Source organism: Myotis daubentonii, chromosome 1 (genome assembly GCF_963259705.1).
Source record: "Myotis daubentonii chromosome 1, mMyoDau2.1, whole genome shotgun sequence".
In the NCBI taxonomy this organism is placed as follows: Eukaryota; Metazoa; Chordata; class Mammalia; order Chiroptera; family Vespertilionidae; genus Myotis; species Myotis daubentonii.
The window spans coordinates 74832461-74851071 of record NC_081840.1 but is presented as its reverse complement, the minus strand read 5'-3'; the positions used below and the strand labels follow the sequence as shown (position 1 = coordinate 74851071).

General features: G+C 42.0%; 1 protein-coding gene across 1 annotated transcript; it reads right to left on the bottom strand.

Moving 5' to 3' along the window:
* Positions 1–13043: 13043 nt before the first annotated feature.
* Positions 13044–14027, bottom strand: LOC132222419 (olfactory receptor 11H4). Its single transcript, XM_059677382.1, has one exon. The coding sequence runs from the start codon at positions 14016–14018 to the stop codon at positions 13044–13046; it is 975 nt and encodes a 324-aa protein (XP_059533365.1). The 5' UTR covers positions 14019–14027.
* Between the last annotated feature and the right edge of the window lie 4584 nt (positions 14028–18611).

The window sequence follows — 18611 nt, the reverse complement described above, 5'->3', positions numbered from 1 at the left end:
TGTATTGATTTTTTTACAGAGAGGAAGGGAGAAGGATAGAGAGTTAGAAACATCGATGCGAGAGAAACATCGATCAGCTGCCTCCTGCACACCCCCCACTGGGGATGTGCCCGCAACCAAGGTACTTGCCCTTGACCGGAATCGAACCCGGGACCCTTCAGTCCGCAGGCTGACACTCTATCCACTGAGCCAAACCGGTTAGGGCGTTCCTCTCTCTTTTTAAATTTTTTTTTAATCCTCACCCAAGGATATTTTCCAATTGATTTAGAGAGAGTAGAAGAGAGAGGGAAAGAGAGAGAGAAATATCAATGTGAGAGAAACACATCGATTGGTTGCCTCCTGCATGAGCCCTGACCAGGGCCTGAGGTACGTGCCCTTGACCAGAATCAAACCTGGGACCCTTCAGTCTCCAGGCTGATGCTCTATCCACTGAACCAAACTGGTTAGGGCTCTATCTCTTTTTTCAATGTCCTGTAGTTTTCCGAGTACAGGTCTTTAAGATTATAGTTTTTATATACTCATGCTCTTTAAAAATTTTTTTAAAAATTTTTATATACACACTAGAGGCCTGGTGCGTGAATTCATGCATCAGTGGGGTCCCTCGGCCTGGCCTGCGGGATTGGGCCGAAACCAGCTCTCCGACATCCCCCGAGGGGTCCCAGATTGTGAGAAGGCGTAGGCCAGGCCCAGGGACCCCACTGGTGCACGATTGGGTCTGGGGAGAGACGCAGGAGGGCTCCAGGGCATGTCTGGCCTGTCTTGCTCAGTCCCAATTGGTCAGACCCCAGCAGCAAGCTAACCTACTGGTTGGAGCGTCTGCCCCCTGGTGGTCAGTGCACATCACAGCGACTGGTTGACCCGTAAACTGTCCCCTGGTGGTCAGTGCATGTCATAGCGAGCAGTTGAGTGGCCTTAGCATATTATTAGCATAAATTTGATTGGTTGAATGGCCCACCAAATGATCAGACACTTAGCATATTAGGCTTTTATTACTAGTATATAGGATGCTCTTAAATTCCAAGCCTGTTTTAAGTTTTTATCATGAAAAGGTATTACATTTTATTAAGTGCTATTTCTGCATTAATTGAAATGGCAAATTATTTTTCTTTTTTAATTTGGTAATTGCTGAATTAGAGTACTCAACTTTTGAGAGCTTGTTTGGAGGTTCTAGCAGGGGAGCGCAGCTACTCGTATACCCTTGACCGAAGACCGGTCCTCTCCTCGGGGGGGGGGAAGGTCGTCCTCTTCGACCGAGCGCACAGCTTCGGGAGGGACGCACATGGATCGGTGAGGGAGGAGGGGGACACCCGCCTAGCCAGCCAGATCAGCCGAATCAACCCTGGCGATCAATGGGGTGACAGATGTCGCAGCCAGATCGCCCTCACATCCAACTTTTGATTAATAAACCAAAAATTGCATTATTAGTGCAAACTTTACTTGGTCGGGATATACATATTTTTTTATGCATTGATGGATTCACTTTTTTAAAATTTTGTACCTGCGGGTCACAAGTGATATTAGTTTGAGAGTCTATACCTTTTACTTTTTAATCTAGAATGGTATTGATATAGAAGTTATACTACCCTCATACAGTGAGTAAAGTATTTCTTTTAAGTGTTTATCTGAAAAGTTTATATAAAATTGGTTTATCTTTTTCTTGGTAGAATTTGCCTATAAAGTCATCACCACCTGGCATCTTCTTTTTTAAAAAGAATACATTTTTATTGATTTCAGAGAGGAATGGGGAGAGAGAGAGAGAGAGATAGAGAGAGAGAGACATCAAAGATGAGAGAGAATCATTGATCAGCCACCTCCTGCACATCAAGCCTACAAACTCGGGCATGTGCCCTGACTGGGAATTGACTGTGACCTTCTGGTTCATAGGTTGGTGCTCAACCACTGAGCCATATCGGCTGGGCTGGCATTTTCTTTATGGAAAGGTTAATTACAGATTTAAGTTCTTTACTGTTTACTGGATTAACTTATGCAAGCTTTCTCTTGATTGAGTTTTGATAATTTGGTTTTTTTTTCATTTACTTTTCAAATATTTTCTAAATTATTTGTAATATGTTCCTTATTTTTTAAATTTTCTCTGGTAGCAGTAATTTTGTTCTCTTTTTCTTTACTGATAATAGTTTATTTGTACCTTATCTCTTTTCTTTTCAGCAGTTTGTCTCTTATAAAGTGTTGAAGAACTTGACTTTGTTTGACCTTTATCTTTTGTATGTTTTATTCTGTTTCAGTAGTTTTTATTTTTATCTTCATAATATCCTTTTTTTAATCCTTCCCAACTGTTATAAGGACTGCCTGTTCATGAGCTGGGATATTATTTTTATATATGATAGGCAACTTGACACTTCATTGTTTTTAATTAGCATTCCTTTGCTTATAATGTTGAACATTTAAAAGAAAATATCAACACTAATAAAAGAGAAAAATGGTAATTGGCGTACGACGATACCCTTTTCATTGGCTAATCAGGGCTATATGCAAATTAACTGCCAACTAAGATTGGCAGTTAACTGCCAACAAGATGGTGGTTAATTTGCATATGTAGGCACAATGCAGGGAGGCGAAAGGGAAAGCAGGAAGAAGCCCCCTGCCACTGACAGTGATCGGAAACCCAGGGGGGAGCTAAGAGCTGGGGGGCAGGGCAAAGGCGGCCCTGAGGCCGCCTTTGCCCTGGCCCCCAGCCATGATTGGAGAATCAGGTGCGTTTTCCGCCCTGGCCAGTGATAGCAGGAAGTAGGGGTGGAGCCAGCGATGGGAGCTGGGCACGGTCGAAGCTGGCAGTCCCAGGAGCTAGGGGTCCCTTGCCTGGGCCTATAGCGGAGCCCACGATCGTGGGGCCGCTGCAGCTGCAGGTCCTCGCTGCCCGGGCCGGACGCCTCAGCCAGAGGCGTCAGGCCTGGGCAAGGGGCCGATCCTGCGATTGGAGGGTGATGGGGGTCAACGCCTGAGGGCTCCCAGTATGTGAGAGGGGGCAGGCTGGGCTGAGGGACACTCCCCCCCCCCCCACACATACATCCAGTGCACGAAATTCGTGCACCAGGCCCCTAGTTTGTTAGATATTTATGAATTTGATGTGAAATGTAAAAGAGGACATCCAAGACTGAGAAACTGTATTAAGGAAAAAAGTTTAGGGAGATAAATTTAGGACATGATATAACACTCTGTACATTCAATATTATATGGTACATTTTTTATTATGTTCCAACTGGAGGCCCGATGCACGAAATTTGTGCAAGGGGCTCGGCCCTTGCAGCCCCTGCTGCCTTAGCCAGCCCTTACAGCCCTGGCGGCCCTGGCAGTCCCGGCTGCCTCGGCTGGCCCTCGCAGCCCCTTGCAGCCCTGGCTTTGTCTGGAAAGTTGTCCGGAAGGTCATTCGGCTGTTTGGTCTAATTAGCATATTAGCTCTTTATTATATAGGACTAGAGGCCTGGTGCATGAAATTCGTGCACCAGGGTGGGGGTCACTCAACCCGGCCTGCACCTTCTCCAATCTGGGACCCCTCAGGGGATGCCCGACTGCTTGTTTAGGCCCAATCCTGCAGGTGCCTGGGACTGCGGGCGGCTTCACCCTGGCCAGCCACAGGCACCCGGGACTGTGGGTGGCTTCATCCTGGCTGGCCACAGGTGCCCAGGACCGTAGGCACTTTGCCTGGGCCAGTCGCAGCTGCAGGCACTCGGCACTGCAGGCAGCTTCACCAGAGCCGGCCGCAGGCGCCCGGAACCCTGGGTGGCTTCGCCCGGGGCCCGGCTTTGTCAGGAAGGATGTCTGGAAGGTTGTCCAGAAGATGTCTGGTCTAATTAGCATATTACCCATTTATTAGTATAGATTACTTGATTGTATAGTTTGAACTCTTTAAGAACAGATGCTAATTTATACTCATTTTAAAAAAAAAAATATTTTATTGATTTTTTACAGAGAGGAAGGGAGAGGGATAGAGAGTCAGAAACATCGATGAGAGAGAAGCATTGATCAGCTGCCTCCTGCACACCCCCACTGGGGATGTTCTTGCAACCAAGGTACATGCCCCTGACCGGAATCAAACCCGGGACTCTTCAGTCCCCAGGCCGACGCTCTATCCAGTGAGCCAAACCAGCGAGGGCTATACTCATCTTTTAGTTCTAGTTATTATCATAGACATCTGTGAGTGTTACACATTGCCTGACTCTCTAATGAATGGCTAATTGGCTTAATAGATGGTGGGTTAGGAAAACAGGATATATTAATCTAATATAAAGGGTGTTGATAACTGTGTGTGCAGAATAATAATGATAATGATTTTGAAACTATTCTATTAACTTGAAGAACCTATAGAGCAGGGCTTCTGCTGTAGTAGTTGTTCCTCTTATAGGTCAACATGGTTTCTAGCCTTTCAGAGAAACCCTGGAAATTGCTAATTATCAGAATACTAGAGGCCCGGTACACAAAGTTCGTGCACTGGGGGTTGGGGGTGGGTATTCCTCAGCCCAGCCTGCACCCTCTCCAATCTGGACATCCCTCTCACAATTCGGGACTGCTGGCTTCCAACTGCTCACCTGCCTGGATGGCCTGATTGCTTCTAACTGCTTCTGCCTGCCAGCCTGATCCCCCCCTAACCACTTCTCTGCCAGCCTGATCGACGCCTAACTGCTCCTCTGCCAGCCTGATTGCCCCCAACTGCCCTCCCCTGCAGGCCTGGTCACCCACAACTGCCCTCCCCTGCTGGCCTGGTTGCCCCCAACTGCCCTCCCCTGCTGGCCTGGTCACCCCCAACTGCCCTCCCCTGCCTGCCTGGTCACCCCCAACTGCCCTCCCCTGCCAGCCTGGTCGCCCACAATTGCCCTCCCCTGCTGGCCTGATCACCCACAACTGCCCTCTCCTGCTGACCATCTTGTGGTGGCCATCTTTGACCACATAGGGGCAGCCCTCTTGTGTGAGGGTGTGATGGTCAATTTGCATATTACATCTTTATTATATAGGATGAAACATGGAGGTCAGAATTAGGGAACTAGATGTAATATATCAGTCATGGTTCAATCAGGGGAGTAGAATCTTTATGAGGTATAGGATAAGGGATTTATTATACAAATTAGACCTTATGCAATTGCCAGAAGAGCTGAGGGAGTGAAGGTCTAGACAGCAGTTCTCAACCTGTGGGTTGCAAACAATGAAAATACATCCTGCATATCAGATATTTACATTACAATTCATAACTAGCAAAATTACAGTTATGAAGTAGCAATGAAAATAATTTTATGGTGGGGGGGTCACCACAACATGAACTGTATTAAAGGGTCGCGGCATTAGGAAGGTTGAGAACCACTGGAGGAAGTCAGGAGCCGCCAGCCAGTTAATATGAGAAACCAAACACTGAATGGGACTACAGAGGGAAAGCTTGTAGGGAGGGCCGGGAGGCTGTGCCTCTGTAAACACAGCCGTGGTGGGTCTGCAACCATGGTTGGCCAGCCAGGTCAGCAGGAAAGAAGAGCAGAACAGAGTGGAGGAGAGTGGGAACAAGGTGGAGCATATTGGCACCTCTTGTCTGTCACCACCTCTCACCACAGTGACCTTCCGACTAATGGCTATTGGTTCATTTCCACCTTCCAGGTCTTGTGAACATTCCTTTTTGGCCAACTCTTAACTAGACTATACAGGGAAGAGGATTCTTGGAAATGTAGTTCCAGTTTGTCTGGTCAGCACAGTAAAAATCCAACACAGAAGTTCTAGGATAATACTCTATGACTACAGGTCTAGTTACAGTGATTAGGGGAAGAACTGAACGGGGGAGAGCCAGGGTGTTGAATCTGAGAGGGTACCAGGAACATAGTGAACTCAGGTAAATGCCAAAGCATAAACTGTTTCTGACATGTCGCTATGATCATAGTCCTAGTGAAGAAGTCAGAATCTGGAATCTTGCTTCCTATGTGGACACTTCTTCCTCATCCCATCTTTTCTTTTTAACCCTCACCTGAGGAGTGAGGATATTTTTTCCATTGATCTTTAGAGAGAGTAGAAGGGAGGGGGAATGGGGGAGAGAGAGAGAGAAACATTGATGTGAGACACCAATTGGTTGCCTCAGACCAGGAATGGGGACCAAACCTGCAACCTAGATATGTGCCCTTGACCAGGATTTGAACACTTGATTCTCTGGTGTGCAGGCTGATGCCTTAACCACTGTGCATGCTGGCTAGACTCCTCATCCTATCTTTAAATTATGGTGGCCTTAGGAGTTCTACGCATGGCCTGCTGCTTTTCTTCCTCAAAATAGTTTCCTTGGACCATTTCATTCATACCCTGTGTTCAATTACCAAACTAAGTACCAATTTCCTAACTCTATATTTTCAGATCTTTTGCTTAGCACTAGTGCTATTTTTATACCTGCTTACTAGGCAGTATGTGCCATAGACTATGTAAATCCAACATGTCTGAATAGAGCTCATCTCTAGCAACTAACAGCTGACATCAACATGTATTCAGTTATTCAAGCCAGAAACCTTGGAAGGCACCTCTGACAATTAGAGAGACATCAATCAGCTGCCTTTATTTTCAGTATCCACTCTGTCATTGGATATGTTGATCATGTCTTTTAAATATCTTTTCATTTATTATTCTTTCCATTCATATTGTCTTAGTTCAATAGTTTGGCATTTCTTGCCTGGCTGTTACAATGTTATTCTTTTTATATTTTCTCTATTGCTAAATCTTTTCTACATTTTTTCACTTTTTAATAATCCTATATAATAAAAGGCTAAAATGCAAATTGTCCCCTTGGGAGTTCAACCACTCGCTATGACATGTGCTGACCACCAGGGGGTGGCATGGAACAAAGGAAGACCCTGTAGGGCAGCTGGCAGCTGGGGGAAGGAAGGCCCTGATTGGCCCTAATCACCAGCCAGGCCTAGGGACCCTACTCTTGCACGAATTTTGTGTACTGGGCCTCTAGTAATGATCATGATAATAGTATTGTCAAAGTTTATAAGCTAGTAAGTAGCAGAGCCAGGATTTGAAATCTCAACTGTTACTCTGATTCAAAGGCTCTGGGCAAGTTCCTTACCTCTGAGATTCTGTGTCCCTATCTGTAAAATTGAGTTAATATTAAATACTTACCTTGTAGGATTGTTGTGAAGATTAAATGAACTAACATATATTCTACATGGGGGTGTAGCTAAAGCAGAGACAAGCAGGAGCACATTCAATTATGCTGGAATCATTAGAGCTGGAATTTGAACCCATGCATCCCAACTCTAGAGCTTGTACTCTTGTTCATTATGCTAATGTGCTCTCCCACTATTTCAGAAGTAGGTAATGATGCCAACATTTTCATTTTCCCCCAACACAAATCTGACATTGTTTCCTTATTTAAAAACACTTAGCAATTCTATAATTTCAGTAAGACACGCCTTCACATGGGCCATGACCTTCATGTGTTGATCTGCTTATCTATATGACCTCATTTCTGCCCTCTTCTCTTTATAACCTTAATTCATGAAAACCCCAAAATATTTTTAATATCTGGAATATTCCATGCTCTTTCATATCTCAGTACTATTGCACATGTAATTCTTTCTGCTTGAAACATGTCCTCCCTCCTGGAGAGCTCCTAATTGTCCTTTGAGAATTTGCTCAAATGTTATCTTTTTTTTTTTTTTGATGTGTTTTTTATTGATTTTAGAGAGAGAGAAAGGGAGAGGGATAGAAAGATAGAAACATCGATGAGAGAGAGAGAGACATCAGTCAGCTGCCTCCTATATGCCCCCTACCAGGAATGGAGCCTGACCAGGGATTGCACCAGGGACCTCTTGGTTCATGGGTTAATGCTCAACCACTGAGCCATACCTGCAGGGCAAACGTTACCACTTTTGTAAGTCTTTCCTGAGCATACTCAAGGCAAATTTTGATGTGTCTGTGTTTAAGAGTACCTATGACATTGTCTTTTAAATATTTGCCAGTTTCCTTAGGCTATGAGCTTACTGAAGGTCCTCATCTTTGTGGCCTCAGGTCCTAGCTTGGTACCTGGCACATGTGCACAATAAAGTTACATGGTATAAATGAATGAACTTTAAAAGAATATTTATGCTGTTCCCATGGTAGTCTCCCATTTTAGTCCACATTAATGACTATCCCTGGTGTTATATTCTGTTAGCACTTTCTCTATTTACTGATCTACCTATAGAGTGTAAGTGTTGAAAGTGACCTGAGAGGCAATTTCAGTTTGGTTTGATATGTATATTTATTGATTATATACATACTAGAGGCCGATGCATGAAATTCGTGCAAAGGACTCGGCCCTTGCAGCCCCAGCTGCCTTGGCCCTTGCACCCCTGCTGGGCTTCGTACAGAAGATCGTCTGGACAGTCGTTCAGCTGTTCAAACATCCAGTCTAATTAGCATATTATGCCTTTATTATTATAGATGTATTTATTGATTTCAGAGAGGAAGGGAGATAGAGAGAGAGACAAAAATATCAATGATGAGAGAGAATCATTGATTGGCTGCCTCCTGAAAGCCCCCCCCCCCCCCCCCCCCGGGAATTGAGCTGACGGGGAATTGTACCATGACCTCCTGATTCATAGGTTGATGCTTAACCTGTGAGCCACGTTGGCTGGGCTAGTTTGATATATTTTATCTCTAGATATGTGTAGCTGCATTTCCCATTGTGTCATGTATCCTCTCCCCTTTCTTCTTGTGGGAACCTGTCTCTTTGTATCAGGCCAATTAATTTCCCTCGATATCCAGGAAAGGAACTTTTCCCCTCTGTCAGTGACTTGCCATCCTGTTGAGCACTGGGAAACCACAGTCTCTGGTACTGGCAGGTTCTATGACCTTTTCTTTCTAATCTTGATCCTTTATGCTGTAGTGTTAGCTTATTTTTCTATTCTCTTAAAATGTTTGAACAAAAACACTATTTTTTTTCCAAATGAAATTTATTAAGATAAATATATAAAAATCAGAACACATAAATCAGAATCACATTTTCAGTTTCTCTATCACTTGGTTGGTTTTCAGATTTGTGTAGAGCAGACAATCACGGGAAAATTCTCATAGAACATTTGTACATGTGGGTGGAGGTGATGGAATGGGGAATAAGTAGGAAGATACAGGAGAAAGAATTCTGCTCTGGTCTCTTACCCAACATGGGAGGCAGCATTATATTGGGAAGGAGAATTGGATTGTGGTTTTCTGCTCCCTAATTATAACTTCCTTTTTCATTTAACTTTAGGAAGTTGTATATACAATAGTGTAGAATAAAAATTACAAAAAGCCCTAGCCGGTTTGGCTCAGTAGATAGAGCGTTGACTTGTGGACTGAAAGGTCCTGGGTTTGATTCTGGTCAAGGCCTTGTGCCCAGATTGAAGGCTTGATCCCCAGTAGGGGGCGTGCAGGAGGCAGCCAATTAATAATTCTCTCTCATCATTGATGTTTCTATCTCTCGCTCCCTCTCCTCTCCTCTCTGAAATCAATAAAAACATATTTTTAAAAAGTTACAAAAAAGTAACAGTGAAAAGAACATTTTCACTTCTGACCCCCTAGTTCCCTTATAGTTAGTGTCCACTCCATTTTCTTTTCTTCCAGAGATATTCTGTGTATATAAGCATAGTGGCATATCACTTTAAAAATACAAAAATACTGCCTGTGTGATCTTAGGCAAATATTTTGAACTTCAGCATTACCTTATTTAAAATCCTAGATGGGCCGAAACCGGTTTGGCTCAGTGGATAGAGCGTCGGCCTGCAGACTCAAGGGTCCCAGTTTCGATTTCGGTCAAGGGCATGTACCTGGGTTGCGGGCACATCCCCAGTGGGAGATGTGCAGGAGGCAGCTGATCGATGTTTCTCTCTCATCGATGTTTCTAACTCTCTATCTCTCTCCCTTCCTTACTGTAAAAAATCAATAAAATATATTAAAAAAAATAAAAATAAAATCCTAGATGGAAATAATAATACCCAACAAAACCTACAGAGATTTTGTGGCAACCATTGAAGTAGTGCTTTCGAACATGCTTTGAAAATCAGCGGGTATTATGCTAAGTGAAATAAGCCAGTCAGAGAAAGATAAAGACCACATGATCTCACTCATTTGTGGAATATAGAGAACAACATAGACTGATGAACAGGGACAGATCCAAAGACAGAGAAACAGCGATCAGACTATCAATCCCCAGAGGGAAAGTAGGGGAGGGAGGGGGTAAGGGGAAGAGATCAACCAAAGGACTTGTATGCATGCATATAAGCCAAACCAATGGACATGGACAACAGGGGGATGAGAGCATGAGTGGGGGTGGGGGGCAGGGAGGTTGGGGGTTAATAGGAAATGAGGACACATTTGTAATACCTTAACCAATAAAGAAATTTAAAAAAAGAACATAATAAAAAAAAGAAAATCAGCTGGTATTTTACAAGTACAGGATGGAGGGGAGGGTAGCCTTGGAAGTAGCATTGTCCTTCACAAAGGACAATGAGTCACATGCGATCTGCTGTGATAAGAGCAATTCTGAATTGGTAGCAGGGCTGTTGTGTCAGTAGCCTAACTCTATTGGGTGTGTTTCCCAGGTCTTGTCTCTTGTGGCATGTTCTTGGGTTTTCTAAATGACTAATCAAGAGATACCACTTGCACTTTAATTGTCAGGTGTGTAAGCACTTGGGATAAGAAGTGGGAGCTTGCCAGACGGTGGGACATCTCTGTCTCCCTCCCTCACCCCTCCTCTTTGCTCCCTCTTCATGTTTAGGGAGCTGGTATTGGAACTTGGCTGATGCAACAGTTTGAGTCATGGTCCCTTGGTGCTGTGGGATCCATTCACTTTTAATTGGTAGTTGCTGGAATCATTTCCCCCTCTCTCACCCTGACTTCCTTTTCTAATTTGTTCTCAGGGGCTTTCAACACTTGCTTTAATCAGCCAAGGCAGAGCTGCTGCGGAGTCCTAAACTGGCATCTGGGGACCCCAGGTTCTTCTGCCACAATTCCTTTTCTTCAACTTTCTTTTCTAACTGTTAAAACAACTTTGTCTTTGAATTAGGCCTGGGGGATAGAGGTCCTTTGGGCATTGCTTTCACAGAAGCACCTGGATGGTGCCAACTTCTAGACTTTGCCAGCTACTGTTTGGCCTGAAGCATTTTGTTCCTGCTAGCAGAGAAGGGAGAAGATGATGTCTGGTTAAAGTGTCAAAAAGGACCTAGTGAATGATGGGAGAAGCAAGGTGAAAACCTTATCATTTGAGTAATTTGAGCCTCGATATATTGGTCCACAGATTGCTTCTCTATTAGCAAAAAGCCTTGTGGAAAACTTAACTTTGTCTGCTTTGTTTGTCAATGCACAAGGAGAATAAACACTAGTTGTACAGCTCTGGCCAATAATCATTATTAGGTTACATTAAAAAATATTCCTTAAATAGACTTGATTTTTTAGAGCAGTTTTAGGTTCACAGCAAAATTGAGTGGAAAGTACAGAGAATTTCCATATATACCCCTGCCTTCACACTACCAACATCCTGCATCAGTGGTACATTTGTCACAATCAGTGAACCCACATTGACACATTATCACCCGAAGTCCATAGCTTACATAAGGGTTCACTCTTGATGTTGTACATTCTGTGGGGTTTGACAGATGTATAATGACTTGTATCCACCGTTATCATGTACAGAGCAGTTTCATGGCCCTAAAAATCCTCTGTACTCAACCTATTCATCCTTCCCTTTTCCTCCAGCCCCTGGCGACCACTGATGTATTCATTGTTTATTTATTTATTTTTGTCTGTAGATTCTTTTTAAAATTTTATTGTTCAATTACAGCTTACATTCAATATTATTTTTGTGTAACACCTCAGCCCGGTTGTGAGTGCCAGGAGCTCCTGGGCACCAAGGCCTACTGATGGTGCCAGGCCAGGTCCCAACCGCCAGGAGCTGCTTTCTGCTCTGTCCCTGTGTGTTGGGGAATGGCCCCTCAGGGGAAGTACATGTAAATAAAAAATCACACTACCATGTAGTACGTGTAATAACAGAAGTGTTGAAAGCAACTTCGACAAATTATTATTTAGCATGTATCTAAGTTTTATTTTGAACTTATCACAAAGGAACTATATCTCTAAGAAAACTTGTTGAAAGAGTTTCTTTTCTTAAAAAAAAATATGGTTTATTGATTTTAGAGAGGAAGAGAGGGAGAGATAGAAACATCATTGAGACAGAATCATTGATTGGCTGCCTCCAGCATACCCCATACTGGGGATCAAGCCCACAACCCAGGCATGTGCCCTTGACTGGAATCAAACCTGGAACCCTTCAGTCCGCAGGCCGGTGCTCTATCCACTGAACCAAAGCAGCTAGGGCAACAGAGTGTCTTATGGTCAAGTCAAGATAAGTTTTCTTCTTCTTCTTCTCTCTCTCTTAATAGAGAGAAAGTGTGTTTAGATAAGATTGCTAGATTAGGTATAAGCAACGAGTGTGAAAGGTTATAGAAAGGCCTCATGGCTAGTTAAAAGTCACTGCACCTTTACTATACATTAAACATGTGCAGTTGTTTTGTATATCAATTATACCTTAAAAAAAATCTTTAAAAAAAGTCACTGCACCTTTAACTACAGGTATCCCCCATGCTTCAAAAGTTTGCATTATGCTACTTTGCTTTTATGAAATAACTGCATTAGTACCCGTTTTTGCTAACTATAAGAAATTCGAAGATTTTCACTTTAAATGAATGATAATTGCTTCTCCACTTTATAGCATAGCCTTAAGAAAGTGTTCATAGGAATGCTCTACTTTTGGATAGTGGGGGATACCTGTACTTGTCCTAAAACTGATAATACACCTTTCAGGGAAGTCTAACTTCCCTCATATAGGAATCCCATTTTATTATTTCATTAAGGAAAGTCTTTAAAAGATTTAAATGTATATTGCAATCCAGTGAATTAAGGCTTTTGTAGTCAGCATAGGTATTTAATTGGGTACACTTCCAGGAAAAAAAAATATGGCCTCTAACTACTCAGAGTGAGACCATTGAAAGAACGTATACATCTTCACCTTATTACTTATGAGAACTTGGAAGTAAGGCACATTTTTTGGCTCATGAATTTTGACTAATTCTCATTCTGTATAGAACATTTCTCAGAGCAAGCTTCATGTCCTTATTACGAAGACTATAGATCAGGGGATTAAAGAGAGGAGTCATTACTGAATACACCAGGGTGAGGATCTTCTGCATCAGAGTTGGGATGCCATATGTAGGGCTCACGTACATTACCATGACTGTCCCATAGAAGAGAGACACCACAGCTAAATGAGAACCACAGGTGGAAAAGGCCTTTCTCCGACCAGCTGCAGAAGGGACCTGAAAAACAGCTCTGAGCAACAGAGTGTAGGATCGAAGAATATACATAATAGTGAAAAAGAGGACAAGGGAGCTCTGAGTATAGAAAATAAATTCAGTAATGGGGGCTGGAGCACAGGACAGAGCCATCAGTGGGTCCATGTCACACAGGAAGTGATCAATGATATTGGATGCACAGAAGGGGAGTTGGGAGATGAAGAAAATGGGGATTGGGTAGCCAAGGAACCCGATGATCCAGCATAGAGACACCAGCAGTCCGCAGAATTTCCCAGTCATGATGGTGGGGTAGTGCAGTGGGTGGCAGATGGCCAGGTACCGATCATAAGCCATTATTGCCAGAAAAAGACATTCTGTTGTGCCGAGGGAAAAGAAGAAATAGAACTGGAGGAAGCAGCCAGAAAATGAGATGGCCTTGGTTTTGGAGAGAATGTTGGTTAACATGTTAGGAACAGTGGAGGAAACATACCAGATCTCAAGGAAGGCAAAGTTTCCCAACAGAAAGTACATGGGTGTGTGTAGTCGTGGGTCCCATCTCACTGCACAGATAATGGCTCCATTCCCCAGCAAGGTCAAGACATAAATCACCAAAAACAGTGAGAAGAGGAAAATCTGTATCTCCCAGCAACCAGGGAATCCCAGGAGAACAAACTCAGTCACAAGGTGTGTTGTTGACCTGTTCATGGGTCTTAAATCTATGAAGAAGAAAGACATGAGTGTAAACTCAAGTTGACTTGCTTCCTACTTATCTCAAGGACTTTATTGAGAAGGGAACTTAAACTCTACAGGAAAAATGTCTACTCACACTTTGAATAATTATCAAGGCAGTGTTTATGGAAATACATTTCATTTTCAAAATTGAGCTAGCAGTTGTTACAGTACATGTACATTTTTTGGGGACACCCTCTATATGAGATATTTTGAGACCAGATGGGAATAAATCCCCTTATTTTGGAATGACTGTGGTTCTAAATCTCAGTATTAGTTTTCTAGAATCCAAATGCAGCAGTAATTTTCCACACTAGTGGTACAACCAGACAAATTCATTTCAGTTTTGCTTTGATCCTTAAGAAGAAAATTTCAGATTTGAGTTTGTTTTTCTAAAGGTCTTTATGCACAAATTCATCCACTTTCTTATTCAGCTTACATTGTTAAAAAAAAGGGGTGGGAGATATATTTTGAGGGCAGCTGGTTAATTGTGGTTAAAAAATCCTTGGCAACCGAACAGAATTAGTTGAATTGCACATGGATATGAAACTTACTCCAGGACACTGGCTTTTCAGAGTAGTCTAATCAACTGAATTAATTGTCACAGATGTCACTACACTCAAGACTCAAGGATGTTCTTAAATTTTACTTCAAAGATTTTCTTTTAAAATATCACTCTAACCAGTTGAGTGACACCTAAAAAAATGTACTAAAGACCCAACATATAAAATACCTTTGTTCTAAAGGATGAGTGAGAATATTATTTGCAAATGTTTATCTTCATGTTTTTTACACATACTATACAAAATAAACTGTCTTACTTTTCATACTCAGATCCTACCTAGATAAAATAAAGAAAATGGTGCTTTCAATACAAAGATTTAGTTTATATAGTAAGTATTTTTAGGTGATAGGAAGAAAGAGATTGGAGATCAAATGGGGTTTTATCTTCAGTTTTATCTTGTAAAATTAATTTTGTTCTATGAAAGGGAAGAGAGGACATTTTCAAATATTTAGACAGGTGGATACTTTTCTGTAATATTTAAGAATTTATATTTAAGAGTTAAACAAAAATTTACAAATCTTGGTGTTTTAGCAACAGAGTAATCTTGCAATTGATTAATATTAAAAAGGCATTGATTTTTAGTCTTAAAAATAATAGTTTCAATATTGAGTTTTCTTTTTAAATTCATATTTCTTGCCTTGTATATTTAATGTCACCAGTCATAACTTTGTCAGGAATGGAAGATAAAGAAATTTGAAAGGCAAAGAACAGAGAAGGAATTGAGATTTGAACTTCAATACAGTATCACTAGTCCCCTGTTGGTGGTTTTTAAGAAGCATAAAAAGAAGGAGGTTTGCCCTGGCCGGTTTGGCTCGGTGGATAGAGCGTCGGCCTGCGGACTGAAGGGTCCCAGGTTAGATTCCTGCCAAGGGCACATGCCGGGATCCCCAGTGGGGGACGTGCAGGAGGCAGCCAATCAATGATTCTGTCTCACCATTGATATTTCTAACTCTTTCCCTCTCCCTTCCTCTCTGAAATCAATAAAGATATATTTTTTTAAAAAAAGAGGTTTGAGCCTTGGCCAGTATGGCTCAGTTGGGAGAGAAGTCCTGTGTACCTAAGGGTTGTGATTTCCATTCCCAGTCAGTGCACATATCTAGATTTCAGGTTTGATCCCTGGTCTAGGCACATGTAAGAAGCAACTGTTCTGTTTCTCTCTCACATCAATGTTTCTCTCTCCCTCTCCCTTCTTCTCTCTCTCTCTCTCTCTCTCATCAATGAAGAACATGTCTTTGGGTGAGGATAAAAAAAAATAAAAAAGGAGATTTCAGCATCCAAATTCTAAAGTACAGTTTTGCAATCAATGTTGAATTTAAAGGCATTTAAAAAAAAATCCTCACCAGAGAATATTTTTCCATTAATTTTTTTTTAGAGAGAGTGGAAGAGAGAGGAAAAGACAGAGAGAAATATTGATGTAAGAGAAACAAATCAGTTGGCTGCCTCCTTCAGAGCCTCGATCAGGGTCCGGGCTGGGGAGGAGCCTGCAACCGAGGTATGTGCCCCTGAACAGAATTGAATACGGGACTCTTAAGTCCACATACCGACCCTCTACCCATTGAGCCAAACCGACCAGGGCCAAAGGCATTTTTTGACATTTTTAAAAGTCACCTTTACTGAATAAGGTGCTCAATTTATGATTCTCAAACTGTTATTTATGAGGTATAAATAAATCACTTTCCCTTCTGTGAGTCATGAACTAAGTCCAGTTCATAGATTTAAACCAGGAAGCAGATTCATGAGATCCTTGCTTCCTGTCCTTCTTCCTGAAAAATGGACTGTGTCTGCTTACTGTGAATAACAGTTCAGGACACTCTCCATTATACATGGACAACTTCATACCTCATTTTGTCTTTTCTACCACCAGTCCATATAAGATTTATTACTAGCAACATTATTTTTCTTGTAGCCTTTGGTGAAAGTGAAGATAAGTAATGAGATGTTCAAAGGGTGAGGAGCTTAGTGGAAAAGAGTAATCAATTTTCATTTTAATCATTGATAGAATAAACTGACCCTCTCAAGCATAACTCTACCCTCCAAAGCCTCCAAAATTACTTGCTGGGAATAGTTAGGGTATTAGAATGGAATGTTCACCATTTTATGCCATAAACATACTGTTTCTTATGTTTTTGGGATTCATAAATTATCATATGAGCTATAATCCTAGGGGACTAGCTCTTTCATACTCTCAGTTCCAATAAAAGAAATCAATCAATCAATCAATCAATCAATTCACCAGTCTACCCACCTCAAGAATAATAACTTGATTACATAGTCTCCTTCCAAATCTCCCTCACTTGGTATACTGTCTTCTCAGGTACTCTGAGAGAAGAGTATATACCACCTGATTACTCCTGGAAAGTGCGATTATTTTCAGAAAGATGGTCCCTAATAAGCAAAACCATAGAAGTTGGAAAAAAAATGGTGCAGACGATCTCTTTTAACTACACATTTTACAGACAGGCTTCACAGAGGGTGCATGACTTTTCACCCAACGAACATTAAGTGTCCTATATTCACAGATGGAACGTTTACACTATCCCACTGTAGAGGAACAATGACTAATCAGATTTTATAAAGTAAAAGGCACTCTGCACTATATCACAGCGGCAGTTGTAATGTGGATAACTAGTCCTTTTTCTCCTACATACAGTGATGGATTTGTTGGCTCAGCTTGGAGAGAGGGATGGGCACAGTGGTGCTGAACATAAAGGCATCTCCTTTTCCACTGGCTTCAGTGATGAAAAGTCCAGCTGAGGGCACTCTCTGTGGTTCATTGGACTTCCTTCATTTCTGGAGGTTCCAGATGCTTGTTTTCTAGGAGTTGGCTCAGACATTTAACATGTGAAGCAGTGGTTTAATCTATGTTTCCTCTCAGGGATTTTTCTAAAACTCCATGTCTCTCCCCAAGTGGTCTCAGTGGCTTCTTTAAGTGTCCCCTGGAGTGCAGCCTCTCTCCAATCTTTAGGGCTCATCCAGTTCCTAGGGGTGGCCAGAGTAAAGAAAACAAAATCCATTCTACCCCAGCCTGTGGAAATCACCATGCTACTTTCTGTCTCTAAAATTAACTACTTTAGATACCGCGTATAACTAGAATCACACAAAATTTGTACTTTTGTAATTGGCTTATTTCACATAGTATAATCTCTTCAAGGTTCATTGATGTTGTAGCATGTGTCAGAATTTCGTTCCTTTTAAAGGCTGAATAATATTTCTTTGTTAGCTCATTTGATTCTACATATGAGTGAAATCAGATGGTATTTGTTTTTCTCTGACTGGCTTACTTCACTTAGCATAATGTTCTCCAGGTCCATCTAAGCTGTCGCAAAGGGTAAAATTTCCTTCTCCTTTTATGAGTGAGGAGTACTATTGTGTAAATGTACCACGGCATTTTTACCCACTCGTCTACTGATGGACACTTAGGCTGCTCCCAAATCTTGGCTATTATAAATAATGTTGCTATGAACATTGGGGTGCATCTAGTCTTTCAAATTAGTGTTTTGGGTTTCTTCATATGAATTCATAGAAGTGGGATCACTGAGTCATAAGGCAGTTTCATTTTTAACTTTTTAAGGTAACTCCATGCTGCTTTCCAAGGTGGCTGTACCAATCTGCATTACCACCAACAGTGCAAGAGGGTTCCCTTTCTCCACATCCTCGCCAACACTTGTTTGTTGATTCATTGATGGTAGCCATTCTGACAGGTGTGAGGTGATATCTTATTGTGGTCTTAATTTGCATTTTTGGGATGATTAGTGACATTGAGCATCTTTTCATATGTACAATGGCCATCAAACTGAACTAACATGCAAAATAGAGACAGACTCATAGATAGAGAGCAGGCTGACACCTGGAAAAGGTAAAGAAGGGTGGAGGGATTGAGCAGATAGAAAAAAAAGAAGAGAAAGAGCTCATTGAAACAAACAGTGTGGTGATTGCAGGGAGGAAGCGGGTGAGTGGAGGTGGAAGTGGGTATGAGGGGATGAATTGTGGTGAAAAGAATTAAAGTTAAAAAACATACAAATATTCTATTGTTT